The sequence below is a fragment of the Zonotrichia leucophrys genome, chromosome 11 (genome assembly GCF_028769735.1).
Source record: "Zonotrichia leucophrys gambelii isolate GWCS_2022_RI chromosome 11, RI_Zleu_2.0, whole genome shotgun sequence".
In the NCBI taxonomy this organism is placed as follows: domain Eukaryota; kingdom Metazoa; phylum Chordata; class Aves; order Passeriformes; family Passerellidae; genus Zonotrichia; species Zonotrichia leucophrys.
The window spans coordinates 10,887,511-10,908,411 of record NC_088181.1 but is presented as its reverse complement, the minus strand read 5'-3'; the positions used below and the strand labels follow the sequence as shown (position 1 = coordinate 10,908,411).

General features: G+C 36.3%; 1 protein-coding gene across 8 annotated transcripts in view; it reads left to right on the top strand.

Moving 5' to 3' along the window:
* FTO (FTO alpha-ketoglutarate dependent dioxygenase) overlaps positions 1 to 20,901 on the top strand; it is a 227,171-nt gene that overhangs the window by 42,471 nt on the left and 163,799 nt on the right. For all 8 annotated transcript variants that reach the window (XR_010441656.1, XM_064722834.1, XM_064722835.1 and 5 more), the window contains 4 exons: positions 4,000 to 4,657; positions 12,606 to 12,749; positions 18,068 to 18,147; positions 18,456 to 18,599. Coding sequence is in view for 7 of the 8 variants with exons in the window: in XM_064722834.1 (XP_064578904.1) it covers positions 4,000 to 4,657; positions 12,606 to 12,749; positions 18,068 to 18,147; positions 18,456 to 18,599 (1,026 nt within the window). In the remaining variant the exon portion in view is untranslated. The remainder of the gene's footprint in view (positions 1 to 3,999; positions 4,658 to 12,605; positions 12,750 to 18,067; positions 18,148 to 18,455; positions 18,600 to 20,901) is intronic.

Genomic DNA, 20,901 nt, shown 5'->3' with positions numbered 1-20,901 from the left:
TCTCTATCCTAGTCCTGTTACATCCCCTCCTGTTTGTTCTCTTCTGCCTCTGATGCTGCCAAGAGCTGCTGTGCCCAGCATATTTTTCTTTTTCACATCTTTGTAAATTCAGCTTTTCCTGGAGCTGATGTGAAAAGAGAAGGTGGCATCTCATTTGCTCAGGGTCAGTAACCCATAAGTACAGAAGACAATTGGAACAAAATAAGCAGTAAAATCACACCTGTTCAATCCTTAATAAATTTTCGATAGATTTTTTTTGCAAATATAGAATTATATTTTTTATGTAGTGTATGTGTGATGCTAGATATTTTTAAGTACATAGGCTAATCATGAGCATCACAAACACCTTTTGAAGTCTGTGGTGGTTATGAAATGTTCATGGAATCACAGCTGTAGAAATTGCAAGTTTCAGGATGCTTAAATGCACTACAGATGGAGAGGAAAAGAAGGGTGAGAGCTTGAAGACAACAAATCAGCAAAGTAAAATTTCACATGCAGTTTAGTTTTATAGTCTGTCTTTCCTGGACAGACCTGCCCTATTCCTTGAAGGATCTATCTCTTATGAAACAGTATTCTTTGAACATGTTGGAAAAGTTAGGTAGGATGCAAACAAAAAAAACTGTCTTATACTGTTGGGTATGGAAGTGTACAGCCTGAACAGAAGTAAGAAATTCCAATACAAGCAAAACTTCCACTGACATCCTCTTTCCATGTGTTTTTCCTGATAAAGGATTTTGGAAATGGGCCCCAAGCCATCAGCTGAAACAATGCAATGTTTAAAGCCAGTACAGAACAAGAAGGGGGCTGTAACAAGGTGGTTCACAAATATTTGAAGTACAGACTATAATTTCATTATGCACATGGTGGTTTGCTTATCAAGGGTCCTTGTTGCTGATTCCTAATTTTATTCTGTCACTCAAGTCCATAGGGTGGTTCTCTGTGTTGAGTGTCACCATCAAAAAGTGAAAGCATATTTAAAATCTTGTACAATAGTCACAAAAAGATTTGAACATCAAATGTGGTTGGGGTTTTTTTTCTGTACTGTAGTTGCCTGTAATGCTGCCACTTCTTTCAGAGTGAGCAGTGAGCTGACCTTTAGTACTGGCTGTCAGAGTTACAACACAGAGTACATGATTGCTGCCCTTCCCCACCCCCCAAAACAACAAGGTGTCCAGTGTGAACCCAGCAGTCACCCCATGTTCTGATCCTGTAATTCTTTCCTTATGGAGGGCACAGCACAGGCACTGCTTGGGGATTTATAGAAGACCAGGCTGTTTTCATGTGATGTGTCAGAAATGTGTTTCCACTTCCTGATTTCTTTTGAGATACCTTAATGATAAAATAGTTCTTAAGCATGTGATCTTAAAGCACAGCCCAAAGGTAACAGGCCTCTGACTTGGCTGGCAGCAAAATGTGCAAGGCATTACCTCTGCAGCTCAGGAGGGGAATACAATGTTGTTTCCTTTGTAAAATCTGTGTTCTTTCTGGCGCATGTTTTCAGGGATTTCGTTGCTTTACGTCATATTGTTATTTCCCTCCTTCTGTTTCTAATAATTGCTGGGAATTTTGTGTATGTGATTAATGTCAGAAATTCAGTGTATTTAATATTTTCATATTAATGGTTTAAAATATATACAATTAGTGACTGTTTAAATACACTACAATAGCATATGTAATGAGGTATGAGTATGTCCAGTATACAGAATTATTTAAAGAAATACTGGGGTACTTCTGTAGAACTGTTAGAGCTCTTTCTTTCATACAGGGCATTTGCATAATGAAAGAAATAATAAAGAATAATCTTTATATGTCACAACATAGAATATTCTGGCATTCTTAAGTAACATTATGAAAGAATATTTACGATTCCCTGTACCAGCCTGTACCTTCACATCTGACTGTAGCCTATAGCTCCAAGTGCTGAATTTACACTTACTAATTTCATTAGTTGTTGTTTTTAAGGACTTTTTTCACTGTACTGTTCAAAGGCTGGGGATACACAGCACTGGTAGAAACAAAAGGGGCAGCTCAGGACCCCTAAAGGAATCATTTCAGGCTTTTGATAAGCTCAGGTGAATGTAGTTTATCAAGTTTGGATTCATTTCTTTGAATGAAAGCTGTGATCTTGTATTCTGGGATTGTAGAGGGACCTTCACACAGATCTGGGACTGTTTTCAAGCTTTGGTGTTTGAAGCTAAGCATGTTAATACAATGGTCAGAAATTATTATCTGTAGATGCTGTTACAGGGGTTCATTTTCCTCTCTCTAGGAAGCTGGTTTTTGGAACCATAAGACTGTATAAAGAAAGGAGTTAGCTTCACTGTAAAAATTTACAAGGAATAGTGACGAGGTTTATAGATAAACCAAGATTTATTATATGTAATCATTACTTTTAAAATAGGCTTCCTTTTATGTTCTCCTTTTTAGTAGAAACAAATGATCCTATAAAGCCAGCTCTTCAGTGTTATAGGATAACAGTGCATTATGATGCAAAAGTCTGTTTTCATGCAGTGGAAAATGTGAATACTTACTGCCTGGTTTGTATTTTTTAAGGGCACGTTTTTTGGATTTTAAAATTAATTTCCTGAAAGGCAGGTTCAAATGAGACTTGGAAGTAGATAGTACTGGTAAAGTGGGTTTGAGTTGTGCCAGAAGGAGTTCACAGATGGATTGTAGGTCGGTGTGGTGTTTTGTGCTGGTGACTTTTATTTGTCTTTTTAAGAGCACTTTGAATATAAGCTATCAGACTAATAAAAGTTTTGGCAGATCACTTTTATGCATCCATGTGCTTTTGGCCCATTGCCTAATGCCTTCAGATTTCAGTCTACCTTAATATGTATCCCAACACCAGCATCAGTACCTACCTTTTCTCCAAACTCCCAAATAATTTCTGGACAAAAGGAAATAGGTGTGGTGAGTCCTCAGCAGCTTCACAAATGATAATTGATGCCTGATGCACTCACATTACAGCCCCTCCCTTAGTAGGGCACTAGTGTGCATCTCTTTCTTTTATTTATCTATTAATTTTAATGAAATACGTAAGAATCCACTCTCTAAAAGAAGTTATTCCCCAGCCTTTGTCCAGTTTGCCAAACAGTCTCAGCAGTAGTTAAAGCAGATTTACAGGCAACCAATAAAAGGTGTGATTATGTGATACTCGCTTCCTTAGAAAAACCAGATTAACAAAATAAAATTATCCAAGCCTTCCTGGAGTGGGAAGCAGCATTGTGCATGCAAAGCAAGAAGCTGCTGATTAGCAGAGTTGTACCTTGCTGGGAGCTGCTGCCTCCACACGCTGCTGGGTTCTGAGCTCCAGCTGATGCCAGGGCTGGTGTGGTCACAAGAGGATATGAGGGAAAAGGACACTACAGGTAGGGAGCTGGGGAAGCAATAACTTCGGACATTTTCTGTTATCAAAAGAGAGCTTTTATATAAAATGAGAGATAATTGGCAGGTACTGAGGAATGTGAAAATAGAAAGCACCAGAATGTTAGCAGCGTATTTTTAAAAAATGTACATTTTGATTTTGTTATTTTTTTCTCTGAAAAGTATTGTTAGATAAAGCTATTTTCGTGTATCATGTAGCCCTCTGGATTTCTGTACATCAGAATGAAACTGCTGAAGGGTCTTTGCAACCATTACAAAAAGAGGAATCCCTTTTTTACTGCTTGTTATTCTATTGTTTATATACTTAATGGAGGCATTATCTACAGATTCATCAGATGAGCTGTATGTTCTGCTGAACTGTTCTAGAGTCTTTGTATTTATTTATTTGCAGATTTGCTCTCGTTTAAACCACTGGTACATATCCACAGCTTGTGCAATATACTGATATATGAAAATAAAGTAACAAGAGATGGCATCCATATCTTCACCATGTTCTAGACTCGTTCTTGTTAAGTTGACAGCTTTGCCTTGTCTTGAATTATCTTGACTCCTGTAAAAAGAATAATTATTTTCCTCTTATTGCTGTTTGGGTTTTTTTTTTTTCTCCTTTAGTGGAAGACCAAGTATTCCAAGCTGATCTTCAGGAAATCTGATACAGTACCTGAAGATCTCCACCAAATGGTACAGGAAAGCTTTCTGGCCTTGCGAGAGCGCAACTGTTTCTTTCAAGATCTTGTAAGGATCAAAGGAAAAGACTTCCTTACTCCAGTGTCTCGTATATTAATTGGAAACCCAGGCTGCACTTATAAGTACTTGAACACAAGATTATTTACAGTTCCTTGGCCTACAGAAAGTTATGACATAAAATTTTGCAGTCCTCAAATACATGATGCTTGTAAAGCATTAATGAGACTTAATGACTACTTGCATATTGAAACAGTCCAGGCGTTACAAGGACAAAATTTGCTTGAGAACAAAGAAATTAAAGATACTGCTGTAATAGATAGGAAACAAAGTTTTGCTGCCTCTCTTACAGAGCAAGAGTCTGTTTCAAAAGATCAAAGCAGTGTTTGTGTATCAGAGGATGACAGAAGTCTAAAGAACAGAACATCTTATAATTTGACTTTATTAAATTATATGGATCCCTTACAAATGCTGTACTTGAAACAAGAGCCTTACTTTGGAATGGGGAGCATGGCAGTGAGCTGGCACCATGATGAGAACCTGGTGGAAAGGTCAGCAGTGGCTGTGTACAGTTACAGCTGTGAAGGTGAGTGGTGGCACCTGACCTGTCACAAAAGTCCCTGAAACTCTCCTGTGTTCCCTGTGTGTATGGACATAAGCACACCTGCATTTTGTTCTAGACTTGTCATGTGCTTCTGAATGCACTGTGATACCTTTTGTATCAGTCTTACCAGTCTTACCTTTATTTCCTCCAAAACCTGTACAAAATACCTGTGTTTACTGCAGCTGGCTTAGCAGTTGTTCTCTAAACTAGATTTAAACATTGGTATAATTAATTCCCTGATTAAGAGCCAAGAAAATAAAAATCTGTCAAATATCTTTCTTCAGAAAATGCATGTGCATGTTTTCTATCCTGTAAAATGTTTCACTGTGGTTGGGATCACCATTTTTATAGTGTTGTTTATCATATATGGAGTTGCTTTGCTTTATGCTGATTTTACTACTCTTCTTTCTTTGGAAATATCATTTTCAGTTGGTTTTGGATAGAAGTATTACTGTATTTACTTAGAAATATATTCATTTTGTCTAGGCATGCTGTAGTGTTAATGTGTGTTTTATGGAGGACTTGCCAACATTTCTGTAGCTGGGAAGAGTGGACACTTTGCATGAAAACAGCTCTTGTTTGACAGACTTTGCAGGCTCTTGCTTACTGTAAAATGAAGTTTATACAGAATTTTAGGGGTGGTGGTGGTAAAAGTGCAGTTGAAGCATTATTAAATATTTAATTTTTGTTTTAAGGTACCTGCCCCATTTTTATTGTTATTTAAGAGCAAACATGAGGATTTTCTTGTTTGTTTTTTTCCCCTAAAAATGCGTGAACAAAGGCTTGGATATTTTTTAAAAGACTCTTGGGTTTTGCAAACATAAGATTAGAATTTAGAACCTTGATTTGAATTAGCAAATTTTCTGTTATGTTTCATCACTCACAATGGATATTTTCTTCTTCCAAAAATCCTATGATGTTTGCTTCAGAACAGGGGAAGAATTTGCATTGACTTCAGTAGGTTTTGGCTAAAGACTGTGATATAAAAATAATAGTTTATAATCCCACGTGCATTATCTTATTGGTTTTGTTATTAGTTTTGAAACTCAGTGTCACTTCGTTACTTAATGTACAACTGAGGTCATATTATTTACATTTTCCTGGATATTAAACATCAACTGGCTTAGCAAATTGAGTAGAAGAGATTTCCTGACTGGTAAAAGTCAGGAAATTTTCTTCATGAACTTCTTTCTGTCCTATTTGTCAATGGTGTCAAGTAGATGTGCTGGGTTTTTTTCCATTACTACGGTAGAGAAATATTTTTTCAGTAGGATTTTAAGTTAAAGAAACCTAAACATGAACCTGAAGTAATAATACTGTGTATGAGGATTTATTGTAGTATGCTCAAAACTTTTTACTTTAACATAAAGTTTGCTTATGGAGGGGTAAAAAAGTGAGTCCTTTAAGTTACTTAAGTCCCTTAAGAAAGCTATAAATTAACAAAAATGAAAGCTGTTATGTTTATTCATAACTTGTCAGTTGATTTTGTTTCTTTTATTCAGTAAGTGAAATAAGTAAAACTTATGGTGTTTTAAAATCACTGCAAATTCTGTAGAAGATTTGATTGGCGTAGATAGATGGAAATATTTTATGTATTTAGGCTAAAAGTTGTTTTATATCTATGTACAATAATTTTTTTGCCGAATACAAGGTTTTTTTCATAAATACACTTACAATTGAAAGTTTGGGTTTTTTCTGTAAAGTTTGGAAATAGGAAAACAAAGAAAACAAGATCTTTCTAGTAAATCAATTGATTATTCGATCATTAAAAAAAATTAAAAGTTACTACTTGAAATTTTTCTTGTTTTGCATTGCTCAGGTTGGGTTTTTGAGCTTTAGAGGGAGTTTCAGGTGTCTGCCATGACAGTGGAGCATCGTGGAGAGATGTCCTGCAGTGCCTGTCTGTGTGCCAGCAGTGCATTCTCATCTGTGCTCAGGGTTATCATTGTATCTCCCTGAAGCAATGACCTGCTTATTCATGAACTGGAGGAAATGGATCCTGTTTGTACTTAGGAATATGGTTTTGTAACTGATGTGTTGGTGAATATCTCTTTGTGTTAAAGTTTTGTACCCAGTGCATCCAAGAGGATTTGATTTTAGAGAAGTAGATTGTCTTTTTGCTCTTCTGATTTTCTGCTTACAGCCTTCCAATGCTGGTGGTTATAAGCTCATCAATGTTTACAATATTATTCTTTCCAGTTCCGTATAATGTCAGTGTTTTGATGGTTTCTGCAACTTACAAAGACTTTCAATATTTCCTATATTACCAGGTCTCCATTATTGTGAAACATGAGGATCTCAGCATCTTTTTGAACAATATTGTTATATCTTTGTGTAATCATGTCTTGACTTTTTATTTTCTATAAATATACTTAGTTTTTATGCCGACATCTTTTGTTAGGACTTCATTAATTTGTTTAGTATTGAGTTTGCATTGAATTCTCAGTGTAGTGTAAAAAGACTGTCAGAATCACTACAGAATACATAATAAGAAGAGTAGTTGTGGTAAGAACTTTTTTTTGTTGGAGCTGTATTTCCTTAGAAGATGTAGCTGAGCTGGATTAGTAATTTTCTGGGAGAAAACACTGATTGAGTGGGAAATGCAAACACAAATTAAGCATGTTGATTTTTGTTGGAACTGGCTTGGTTCATTTTTCTGCCAGGTCTTGCATGTTTGTTTTGTCAGCTCTCAATTCCTCGAATCCCCAGTGGACACTGAGGGTCTGTGGCAGCCTTGGCAGTGGGAGCTTGAGCTGCAGGGCTGGTGCTGCCCTGCCCTGCTGCAAATGCGCAGTCCCCAGGTTGTCAGATCTTGAGCAGCAGCAGCCCTTGGAGTCAAGCAGTCTTACTGAGCTCTGGCAGCTCTGTCAGACTGTTTAGAGATGCACAACTCAGGTTATGTGGTTTTCTTTTTACTTTCATTTACGTCTTTATATCAGTATTTGTTTTGTACCTACTTACTGGATTAAATAGCATTAAAACAGATACTACTGTAATTGAAACAACTTGTTTTCTTGTTCATTTGTTCATTGTTTGATGCCATAATGAAAATTTCATGTTTGGAACTTTGATCAGTGTTAATTGGAGTAGAAGCAGTTTTCAGTATGCCAGAACAGAGATTTAGACATCAACATAAAAATATTGGAACAAGCTGATATTCTAATTGGTATCAGTCTTTATTTTCTTGTTTCCAATGTAAAACTCTTTCAAAGCAACTTCATATGAAGCACAATTCTAACAACAAAATAAGGTAAACATTTAGCTTGATGCTTTTACTTACATTGCATTAGGTTAAGAGTAGGTTGTCAAGTGATGAGAATAAAAATTTGAGAGCTTTCTTTTAGTGTGTATGCTGCATGAAAGTGCATGAGTGGTAGTCATATGCAGAACTGAATAGGTTTCAGAATGTGTGTTCAATTATACTGCCACTAACAGTATTTGGCATTAATTTACATTTCAGAATTTATCAAGGAACAGGAATTTCAAATTTTGACCAATGCAGCATTTTTAATAACACATTAGCTTACAAGTATCCTATCACCTGAGAGCATGAAGGTAAAAGAATTGTTCAGGATTTTAATATAGTAAGCTAATAACTCATATTTATTTTGTGTTGCAGTTATAAAAGTGAATTGCAATCCAGTAGAATGAGGGCATTTTCAAAAATTGGATTTTATCCATGAGAAGTTCCTAATGACTAGCTTTCCATCAGGTCAGTGTAAGTTTTGTAGGAAGTTTTATTACTTAGCAGAGCACTAGTTGGTTCTAAAGATGTTCTTTGAAGTAGAGACTTGTTTCAGTTACAAACTTACAGGATATGGAAAAAAATGTAAACAGTTGAAGTGTGTCCATCTTTCTCTTACCTGGACTTCCCACAGAGGAAGAAATTAGGTAAGTAGTTTTCTCTAGATTCTTTACCATATCTAGTTTGTTTTCTTGCTGTGTAACTCTTGAACTTCTACACAACTGGCGCTGTCTGCTGACAAGGCAATGTTAAAAGGTTTAACAAACTTATTGTTAATTGCAGTGATGACTAATCTTCAAGGACCTTTTGTGCTTGTTTCTTTTGTAAAATGCTATTTTTATGTTTTTACTCTGTGAAGTTAGGAGCGACACCCTGGCATATAGCCTAATGATTGCTATTTCATTTAATTGGGAATAAAAATAGAGATGTACTACAGATGTTTGTTTCCCTACCATATTAAAAAAAATCTGAAACTACAAAAGTTGTTCAGCACTGAAGTCAATCTAACTTTGTAGTTGACAATATATATACTTTTATATATACAATTATATACTGCTTAATGAATAAAAACCATGAAGTAGATGTTTTTTGCAGGATTGCAATAATTTCTAATGTCAATAATAGAAATATTACTTGTTGAAATAACAGAAATGGTATATAGAAATTTTTATCTTAATTTTAAAGAAATGGGTAAGTGCATGAAATGGTCACAGCTCTAACTTGTAGGGTCAGACCAGTTTGATTTATGTTCTGAAAGCCACAAATTTTTAATGACTCACTAAATTTCACAATAATATATTAGAAGCCCTGTTGTCTAAAAAGAAATCATCACTTGACTAGACTGTTGTGGGTTGTGGGGTCTCTTTTAAACATCATCTCACTGATCAAATACAGCCTCTCCTTCAGAAATGAAGGGATGACAGAGTATTGTTTGTTCTTATTTTTGTGCTTTTGTTCCTGATTTATGTGGATACAGCATTCCAAACATGAATCGATAAGAACATTGTTGACCAAATCTTATGTTTCTTTGGTTTTGTGAATGCCAGTTGCAAGAAAAATTTAAACGTTAATAGAATTTAACCTCCTATACTATGGCTTTTCAATAATGAGGTAGAGGAAATAACTTTGGGTAGATACTTCTTTCCCATCAGCTGCTGAGAAGCAAAGCATACTCTGCTTTTTTTCACTTCTTGCATGTAACACATATAAATTGCTATTGAAAGACACTGATAATTTATGTATTTTTTAATTGAGAAATATGTGCCCAAATTCTTTGACTGATTTTTTTCCGAATGTAAATCTGTAAAAAAATAATATAACAATGGTCAGTTGGATTTAATGTTGACGTAAATGCTTACAGTCCTTATTCTTAGCAATGTGTTGTCAGTGATTCTATTTTCTTAAGAAATGGTATGTAAGGTTACATTTAGGATATAATTTGGCATTACAGTTTGACTTGAATAGAGATCATTTAGGTTTCGGAGCATCAAAAAGTCTCAAACTCTGGACGATTTTGGAGCCAAATAGCAAAGAAACCTTTCAAAGCTACTTTTACTTTCTGTGCTCTGAAACAATAACCAAAGTAGTTCCAGGAAAATAAGTTTCATATTGTTCTGAACCTAACCCTGACCCAAACCTGATAAGATCAGATCTTAGTGCTGGAACATCTCTGAAATTTGAGCTGTCTCATTAAAAGCATAATGCTGTCGCCAGTTTTCTGCAGCTACATTCTCTCTTTCATGGTTCTACCATAATTACAGGTTTGATGAGGTATTGTTATGCTGTGGTAAGATTTTACTTCATTGCACCATTTTATTTGGAATTCCAGCTTAAAGGTTTCTTGCAGGCCCAAGTCTGAAAATCTCTGCTGAGCAGAATTCAAATCTGCACATAGTTTTGTTGTACTTCCATTAAATACTTTATACTTGACCATTTCTGTGTGGCTTACTACAGAGTACATTTGTGTTCTTAAGGTGATGGGTATGTGATCCATGATTTATTCACATGATTTATTCTCAAATACTTATGGTTTAGATGCATCCAAATGTTTTCACTTACATGGCTACTGTAATTATATCAATAAATATACAGCATCCAGTCATTCTTGAGGTATCATAGAGAATTTAATAAAAACTTCTTTTTATGTAAAAGTTTGTCAGGGTATGCCACAAATGTTAAGGTGTCTATTTTTCCCTTGCTCTCAGTTTCAGGGTAGCTTGCATTTAAAAGCAAGTAGCAGCTTGCTTCCATTTGTTACCAAAATAACATGGTAGGAACAATCAGTTTCAATTGCTGCTGATAATTATAAGGTGCAATAATTGAGAATATAGAGAAAAGGAGACTGTGAGCTGTATTTGAACTCAGTACTTAAGCAATAAAAAATTTATCAAACTGCAAAAATAAGTCATTTTAACGAGCACATTCCAAAGGTGCTGGATTTATGAGGAGACCCCAGGAAACTTTGATTGAAATTGCTGTCTCTGATTGTAGTTCTATATTTTATTGGTGCCATATTGTGAACAGTGCTGCTGCCAAAGTGAATGGGAAGGCAGCATAACAGAGAGAGTTAACCCAGAAAGGTTACTTCTTTTTATAATATCCATGATGTATTGCATTAAAAATGCCTTGAAAGCCATCCTATTTGCAGTTTTCAGAAAACATTTTTCTTAAATTAACTTACGATTTATCTGAACGGGGTAGAAAATATGAAAGGCCCTTGAAGAGTTTAGTATTGATTTTTCTGAGTATTTGCTAGCTCTTGTTTTCTCATTTGTGTGCTCCTTGATGGAAGGGCCTAGAGCTGCTCCTGAGCCAGAGCTTCAGTTGTCTGAGCACTGCAGCAGAGAAGGGAGGGAACTTGGGGACTGAAAGAATTTTCACTTAAGAACATTTAGATTTGGCTCTTTAATTGGCTTTGTCTCTTTGCTTCCTGAATTTAGATAATATTTCATTAACATTATAATAAATTGTCTTAATTTTCTAAAGGCTGCCCCCAGCTAAACAAACTGCAGTAACCATGTGAGATGACTGACATGAATATTTTAAAATTGTGAGCTTGTGGTCACACTTTGTGTGTGCCTCTTATAAAAACAGCTATACATCTTTATATTTTTCTTCTAGAATTTACTTAAGACAAAGGTTTTAAAAGTTATTACATGAAAGCACATTTCAAATAGACAGTGAAATGGACACCGTTGCTAAGTTCTAAGCAAGAGTTGGGCATGGTGCATAGTTCATTTCTAACTGTTCACTGCTGTTCTGTGCCAGCTATTTATTAAAACTTCATCCCTCCTCTGTCAAAATGCGCTGTTACTTTAGCTGTAAAACTGTTACACCATAGTTCCCAAATACCTTGTTATAAATGCTGACTGTATCTTTCAATTTATACTGCAGTGAAGTAAGCTTATGAAAATAGTTCTGAGGGATTAAGCTCTAAATACTATTTCTGTGCAGTGGATTATTTTTTCCCCAAGCTCAACACGTTCATGTTGCATAATGATAAGAAAAGTGTTGTGGCAAATGCATTGAAGCTTCATTGGCTCTTGCACATGTTATCTAGCATGTTTGAGTAGTAATTTTGAGAAAAGAATGACAGAGATATTTCCAAGATTTGCTTTGTTGGTCTAGACTGTGTTTTGTAACCATTCTTTCACCTTTGCCTCAGTTTATGATTTAGTGCAATAGCAAGTACATAAACAAATGAAATTTCTCCTAAAATGTTTTGGCAGTTTATGACTTGAAATTCTTTCAGAAGTTATCTGTTGTTATATCAGTGTTGCTGAATTTTTGATTTTTTTTTTCTTCCATGCTTGTAGTTTTAGCAATGAAAAAAAAAATAGTGATGCATAACTAAAATTCTCCTTACATGTGCTTAAGAGTTTCAGAAAACCTTAAGTCCATTACAAGCCTTGACTTGATTAGTCTTGGTAGTTAAAGTAACTTAAAGTTTTCATCTTGGTAAAGTTGGTTGCAAAAAAATTCTTGATCTCACATGGCTTTTCTTTTTCCTTTACCTGTTGCATACTTTTGAATTTGGAGATGATAATTATAGCAAGTGGAGACTATAGAATCTTTAAGCCTATTAAGATTGTACCAGTATGGGATATCTTTAAGTCTAAACCAGATTTTTTTATTTATCATTCTTACCTGTTCCCTCGTTTTTGTGGTCTCTTTTTCTCTCTCAAGATTCATCTGTACAAGAAAGCAACGAGCAGGAGCTGAAGGGAAGAGACCCAGCTGTTTGGCACGTGGGCTTGAAGGTGGCATGGGACATCGAGACACCTGGCTTGGCAGTGCCACTTCACCAAGGAGACATCTACTTGATGCTTGGTAATTTTCAAGGACAAAGAAGTTGAACTTTCTGTTGAAAATTACACTTGCATTAAAATAAGTTACCATACCTTCCTTACAGTTAGGACGTTTTTGTTTAGAAAATCATGAAATCTGGCTGAAGTATAGAGCCAGTTCCTCCTACTCTGCCTACTTCCAGAGTATTTTTGGGAACTTTTTTTCTTAATGTTTCTTTCACTTTACAGCTGAGAAAGAAAGTCTTTTTTCACCTTTTCTGTCTGTTGTGCAGTCAGAATTACTAGTTCAAGTTAGACTTCAGGCCATAACTAGAATTTCCCCAGATCTTGCCATCAGTTTTGCTCTATCTGTCCCATCCTTGTATTTCTAGATTCTTTTTGTATTATTGATGCAGTTTTTCTGAGCATCTCTCATGTTCAACAAATACGTTCCTGTTCTTCAGCTTGGCTTATCAATTGACACCTGTATTATGTAAGATGTGAATGAATGTCTTAAAATTTTCTGGTACCACAGTCCATGAGGTTTCAATCATGATGCCAATCAGTGGATATTTTATTAGTCACCAGTTTTACACATGACGCTTCTCTCCTTCTGCTACTATGTCTACATTCAAACATGCTGTTTTCTGGCAGTGGGATTATACTAAGATCATAATGAACACAGCTGTCTTACTCCAAGAATGAGTCTCAATGTCTCAAGCGTAGAGGATTAAGAAAAGAAAATTAAATTCAGTTAATTTGCTTGAGCAGCTGAGCTCATGTGCTAAGGTTTATCCATTGAGAGAAATGAAGTGAGAGCTGTTGTTAAGATTTGTTGACACAAAATCTGTTGCTTTCTCTTTTGGCTCCTGTTTCTTTTGGTTATCATTTTTGTTAAAATAAATTTTGTTATAAATCACTCAAAAACAATAACGAGGTTTCTGACAACATTGTGTTGGCCTATTTAGTGTCTTGGCTTGACAGACATTTTTTGAAGACCAAGAACACTTGCAGAGCTCCCTACTTCTGTGATTGTGACTTGGAAGGCACATTCTGTGGAATTTCCCTAGAATGACTTGTCACACTCCCAGCTTTATGGGCAGAACAGTCTTTTGAACTTTACCTTTCACAGTTTATGTCCTAAAACCAATTCCCTTTATAATCCATCATAAAAACCATGTAGCATTCCTTGTTCTTAGTTATCTCATCAAATCTTCTGCACTGCCATCAGGGAAGTGTTGTGCAGAAGTACTGGACTAACTGTGCTCTGAAGAATGTTCAGACATGGAAAGATCAGGTGTTAAGATGTGAGGTCCTTTGGCATAGTGGTCTGGATGTGCCTCCCTTTTTTGTAAGGGTATGAAGTAGAAGCCTAGAAGGAAAGAGGGGCAGTGAAAATGAAGTTTAAGTGGCAGCTAAACATTGCTAGAAAGGTTATTATAATCAGTTTTTGTGCAATAGCAGTTAGGGCATCAAGTAAACTTCTTATGTAATCCTTCCTGACTGGAAACTTTGAGCATATAGAGCAATGCTGGCCAAGAGATTCAGAAGGTTTTTAATAAAAGAAGGGGACTGACTTTAGTATTTTTATTGCAAAATACTGTAGATTGTAGTTGATTGAGTTACCAGATCATAAGGGTGTTTTTTATTCCCTAGTGGAATTTATATAGTGGCTGAAGTATTTTCAGAGATTCTATATGAAGGGTAGATCAGAAAGTTAGTTTATTTAATGAGTAACATCATGACCATGTTTAGATGGAAACAAAGGATATATTAAACATTCTTTTGAAGATGATGTGTAAATCACTTTCTTATTAGTACTTTTGAAGAGCTACAGATTTGAGCTCTGTAGACCAGGTGTTTTTTTAATCTCTTCTGCATTTCCATAGTCTTTGTGTTTCTTTTCAATTACTTGGGGAAAAAAATTACTCTTCTAAATAGTCTTAGAGGAGATTCTCAAAATGGCCCTTTTATTAGGTTTCTTTGTGTAGCAGAACTGCCTGTATCATTTTGACTTGGAGTGAAAGACAATATAAGGAAACGTATATAGTTCCAGTGTATTTTTTACTGTTCAGATTTTTTGCACTAACTTTTAAGAGGGGGTATCTTGAAGATGCCAACTAAAAGACAAAATATGAAAACTCTGTAAAAAAAGAAACTGGGCAATAATAAAGAAAAGGAGGTTCATTTGTCTTATGCTTTTGTACATGCTGGATTCCAGAACCTCATTTCAGTAAGCAGAGTCCTCTAACTGGCATTATGTTAAAAGCAGTGGCAGAATGGAAGACATCCAGAAAACAGAAGATGGAGGAGTCCTGCAGCTGGTGGTGGTTCCTGTACAGGCACTGATTGATAGGACTGGGACGTTGGTTGTGACCACCACTGACTCACCCACCCTAGCCCAGAACTCGGCCACTCTGTAGGTCTGTCCTTCCAGTTGTTGGAGTGGTGTAGTGTTACTGCTTTATGTGAATGTTGAAAATGCTGAAACATCACATTCAACATGTTGCTTGTAATTTAAAAGTCAGGTCCTATCAATTCCTGTACCTGTAATACCACTAGTATTTCCTGTGGTACACACAAATCTATATAAGAAACTGTGGTAACTGGATATTTCTTACAGTAACGTACAATTACAGTAACTTGTAAATCAAGATCAATGAGTATAACAAAGTAACAAAAAAACCCCAGTTTTTTTCTTTTTAGCATTTTTAGTAGACATTTAATAATGTTTCTGTTCCTCTCTTCATTGGCTATATGAATGGTTTTGTTATTCTGGGGAGAAATTAAGTAAATGTCTTATAATTTAAATTTACATCTTCCTTCTCAGCAGCCCTCTTCAGATGAAATCATGAGCCATAATTTAGATGTATGTTAATACTGAACATAGGGTGATCACATCCATTCTTCTTTTAAGCTATTACAATACCGTAAATTTATTTTATTAAGCAAAACCAACAAAAATTCAAAATTACTTTCACTAAGACATATTGTTAAATAATTTTTTAGGCTTTTCTTAATATGAAGAAAAAAGTCTGGTGAATGGCTGCAAGTCTGCTGCCTAAAAATTCAAATCTAAACTTTATATCACTCATGAAACGGAAACACTTTAGCTCAATTTAGAATAATATATTGGTCTGCAGAGGAAGTGCACACTGAACCCTGCTGTCTCAAGTACACAGCCAAGGGGTGTCTAATATGAAACGTGTTGGGTGCATGCAATAAATCCAAAACGCGTGGAGGTGAGCAAAGGGCCCCATCTGCTCTGTCCTAGAGCATGCTTAACTAGGCTTGTCATGGTCCTACTATTAAATTGGAATTTTTTCCCTAATCTTTGAGTTAGACATGACCAGATTTGCAAGCAGATTTACAATTTTCACTAATTTTCCTACCATGACTTCAAACCATACTTAACAAAAATACATTCTGGATTCTTTCAAAGGCAGATTTACTTTTCTGCAGCTGTTTCCCATAGATCAAGCTCTTAGCTTGAAGGTTAGGGTTTTAAAACAGCATGAAGATGAACTTTGAATCCTATACCACTCCCCACCCCCAGCAAATTATAGTTTGAGAAGCATCAAAAAATTATTTTCATAACCAACCAGAAGTAGGTTGCACACATTGCAGAGGTTGGCTTGTGGTTAAAGATAAGTATTTAATGGAAACACTTCCACATGTATAAAGTGACTCATTAAGCTATTTCTAGATATTTAATCTGCTTCTATTTTCACAAACTAACTTGAACCCTCTTTGCTCTCTAGCATCTTGAATGTGTTGGAGCTTTTCACCCCCTCCTTTTTTTTGAGTCCACATTTAATCCAAATGGTATATGTCCTGCTATTAAGACTTAGAACTCCAGAAGTGTATTTGTCATTACCAAACTTTGATCATGAAGTTTGCAAACTCTGACATATTTCTTTTAAATTTATTATTTTTCTAGTTTTTAGACTTTTGTGCACGTTTTTCTTGTTTGTTAGTGGTAGTTAAGACATTTAATAGCAAAAGTCCATTCCATTTCACTTTTGCTTGTAGATATTTGTGGAGATAAGAGTATCAAAGATTTTCCAGTGCTTTAAACAACACTGTACCTTTTATTTGCCTCTTGAAATAGATAAGAGACTACTGTCTAAAAAGTTCATGAGGAACACTTTAGAGAAGACAGAAAAGACTATATAAATCCTGTTGGTAATTCTGGGAGCCATTTTTCCTTGTGGTTTGTTTTTTCCTGGGAAATACTTTACCTCCAAGTAGTAAGTTTAGGACTTTTAGCCTCCACTTCTTTAAGGATTGGCTAGGAATTTCATATCTTTCTATCTTTTATTTGTTATGTTGCAATAGTTTGCAGTGACATGGGTGTCACATTGTTCCTCTTGAAATGCTTTGGCTCCTCTGCTCTTGATAGTTCAGCAGTAGAATGAGAATTGTCTGTTATTTCGGTGTTTGTACACAGACATATCCATTAGTCTGTTTTTTTGACAAAGGCTGTGTAAGCTTAGGGCTCTCAGTGCTGCTGGTGGAGCCCAGGTAATTCAGCTGTCAGAGGAAAGCCCAGAGGGGACAGAGCAGGGCAGGGGCTGAGAGCAGGATCAGAGAGCAAAGGGAGGAGCTGGCAGTAGCTTGAAGGAGAGGAGAGGACTGGGATGAGGTTCTGTGCTGGAGGGATGTATTGTGAGAAAACAAGAGTCAGAAAGCCCCAGATGTCAGTACAGTGCAGGGAGAGGCAGATGTACCATGTGAACTTGCCTCCACAATTAAAAATTGAATATGCAACATCCAGAGTCCAAATGTATCTCTTGTAAATAACAGGAAAATCACTGAGGAGGTTTATTGATAGGAGGGTCCCATGCAGAGAACAACACCCTGCATTCTGTACTGCAGAGTCTCTGTTTTGGTTTTGCAGACCTATGGGTCAGTGCTTAGTCATGTAAAACTGAGGCTGACTCCTCAGGAGTTGTTTTCTACTGAACCCTACAAGAGCACTGTGGTGCTTCCAACATGGGTGACCAAGGAGTGAAACAGCTTTGGTTTGGCTCTAAAACCAAAATAGCATTCTGGGTGAGTGTTCTGTATCTGAATAAAAGCTTTTAATGCCAGATTTGTTTAAGCAAACTTTCCCTATGAGAGGTGAGAAAATGCCACTTCTAACCTGTATAGGAGAAAGCTAGTGTTAGTAGAAATATTTCTGACTTCAGCGTAGTAAATAGTTACTGTGCTCTGCAAAACACTGGAGCTATGTGACTGAATTCTCTAAGCATTAAAGCAAGAAAAGTGTGAAAAACGTATTTGATTCATATTAAACCAGATTAACTTTTATTAAGTATCATTTTTCCCTGTACTTAAGGTTTTTTAATCTGTCCCTAGATGATCTCAATATGACCCATCAGCACTGTGTTCTGGCTGGTTTGTCCCCTCGGTTCAGCTCCACTCACAGGGTGGCAGATGTAAGTACCAAAACCATTTCACTGCCTGGTCCCTTGCGAAGCCAATATCCTGGTGCCATCTATGCAGCACCCTGGTGTCTTATCAGAATTGTGCTTCATGTCATCCTTATGACTCAAACTCTTTGCATTAACTGCTGCTGTTTATTTTTGATTGAGGTACAGTTGGTTCTGTATTGGTAGTTGGCCTTAACTCCCAGCTAGGCTTACCAGATGTGAATTGTGAATGTGCTGCACCACACCTTATGGGTTGCTGATGAAATCTAATTGAGAAATACAAATTTTCTGAAGTTTTTATTGTATCTTTGTAGTGTTCAAGAGGAACATTGGAATACATACTTGGACAGTGTGAACTGGCACTCCAGAATTTGCAGAGTGATTCTGATTCAATGGCTTTGTCTTTGAAATCACTGGAAGCTGCAGTGGTGAAGCAAGTAGAAGAAATACATAATGAGGTGAGATGATGTACACTGAAAATACTTCAGCCAGGTCTCAACAGTGCAGTCTCATGGAATTAATGGCAATTAAGTGTGTTCAGCTGCTTACAAGGCCTTGCTTTTTACGAGTGTGCAATGTGGCTTTTATGACTTTCTTGCCTGGGTACAGTAATTGGGATTATCCTGGAAGTTTTCATTTTTCCTTCTTAAGATCCCTCTGCTGGTAAAGTGAGAGAAGTTTCACAAAATAATGCGCCAGAACTGACAGTGTGATGGTCAAACAGACTACTCTGGCACTTCTCTAACAGAAAGGAAGAGAGAAGGGATTAGAGGGAAAGGAGCAGGTAGATTTTTTCAGTTATTCCTCCCTGTTTTTTGTTGAACCAGGTTTTTGCATAATGCTATGGGTGGCACAATTGTGAGTGTGGGCTCTAAAGTATGTTCTGAAGAAAATACAGTGGAAATAATTGTGAGGAACATATTTAAGCAGGTCATTTAGTGCTACAGAAGATGTAAATGTATTAATGCACTTGGACAGGATTCCACTGAAGCTGGAAGTGCTTTCTTGCTTGGAGCCATGCTTGTATTTCTACTAAGATAAATTAGAAGCTGTACAAAGGTCATTTGCACTCAAATTAGAATTTGTGTAAAATGTCTAAATTTCTGCTGAGGAATACAATATTGTGTAGTGCTACTAAAACTTTGTAGAACACATTTTGATCTGTATTGCATTTACAGCTGGTAAAATGGAGCATAGTGTTGGCAAAAGATTCACGCCCTTGACTTTTACCAAAACAGCTCCTGGGGCAATTGAAAGGAGTCTGATGCATGCAGGGGTTTACAAAACATTAATCAGGCTCAGTCCATAAAACTACACGCATATGTGGTTTGCACAGCAAGGGCCACAGGCGCAGCTGGGATAAATTTGCACGGGTCCTTTAACATCAAAGCCATGTGCTGTTTACATCAGGTGAGAGAGTAGCCCCTGGTGTTTGCAGTCACCTGAATAATTTTGCAATGTGACATACAGGGATGTTTCCTGTTACACATATGGGATATACTGTAACAGCAATCCTTGTTTAACTTGTACTTATTGTGCACTTAGCAGACACACTGGATCTATATTTAATTTGAAAAGAGACTACCCATCCACCTATTTTACTATTATTTTCTCTTTTTTTCCTTAATTTTTTATCCCAAGGTCAAATCTTCACTGCTATTAGAGTGCTATTTAAATTTCATTTATTGCTGCACAAGTAGACAAAATTTCTAGGGGTTATCTCTGTGGTAAATGCCTAATTTTTTTTTCAAACATCAATGAGCTGAAAATATAAAGACTTGTGAAACTAATATAACTTTTCTTGTATATAAAAGCTTCCTACCTTGTTGTATAGTAAATCTTTGTCTTTTCAGGCACTAATACAGGTTTTAGGTTGAAACTTTGAGGCAGATGGAAGAACAAGAGACTGTTGTTTCTTAAAAGAATCAAACTGATGAAAATGAGCCTTTCATTTAACTCTCTTAGTTTTTAAGCAATTTTTAATGCAAAATCAAAACAGCACTAAAATCCAAATCTCCATAGGATTAAAGAACTGCCAGTTCTCCCAGTTTCCTCTGTAACAATTTTGCCTCTGTATTTCTGTTATACAGCTTTCTGTGCTATTCATAAAGCTCCTTGGATTTTTTTTTCTTCCTCTGAACAAGAGATCATGAGCTTGAAATGAGACAGTATCTAGAGGTGATGATATTTTATTTTTAAATATTGTCATAACTGAAGTTCTTCAGTTTTAACTCTTATAAAGAGCCATTCTTCTTGGTTCCTTATCTTCCTGAAATGCTGTGGGTTCATTCTTTTTACCCCCTTGCTGCTACCTCCAAAGCAATCATCAGAGAACATTAACCAGAACAGAACCATCACAGTACCAAGCTAAAATCTACTAGTTTAGCAGATTCACAGTCTGTGCTGAAATTAACTGCTCTGCCAAATGAGGCCTGGATGAATTATCTGTGTCTGCTCCAGGGAAAAAGCCTAAGAGCAGGTCTGAAGGAATGAGGAATGGTTCTGTGCCTTCACTTTTGTACTCCTGGGCAGGAAAATTGACTTGCTGTGCTGATAAAGTGTGTTTGAACTGAGGATCTGAAGCATAGGTGGAGACTTCATTTTTTCCCAGTTTTTTGGTGGGCAGAGAAACCTCTGAAAGAGTATCTGGGGGGTGTCCTTACTTGATGTTAGATTTCCCAGAGTTCATTTTTCAGGGCCCTGTCTTGGATGCCTTGACAGAGGTATTCCTGTTGAAAAAGTGAGATGCTAACCTGAGGA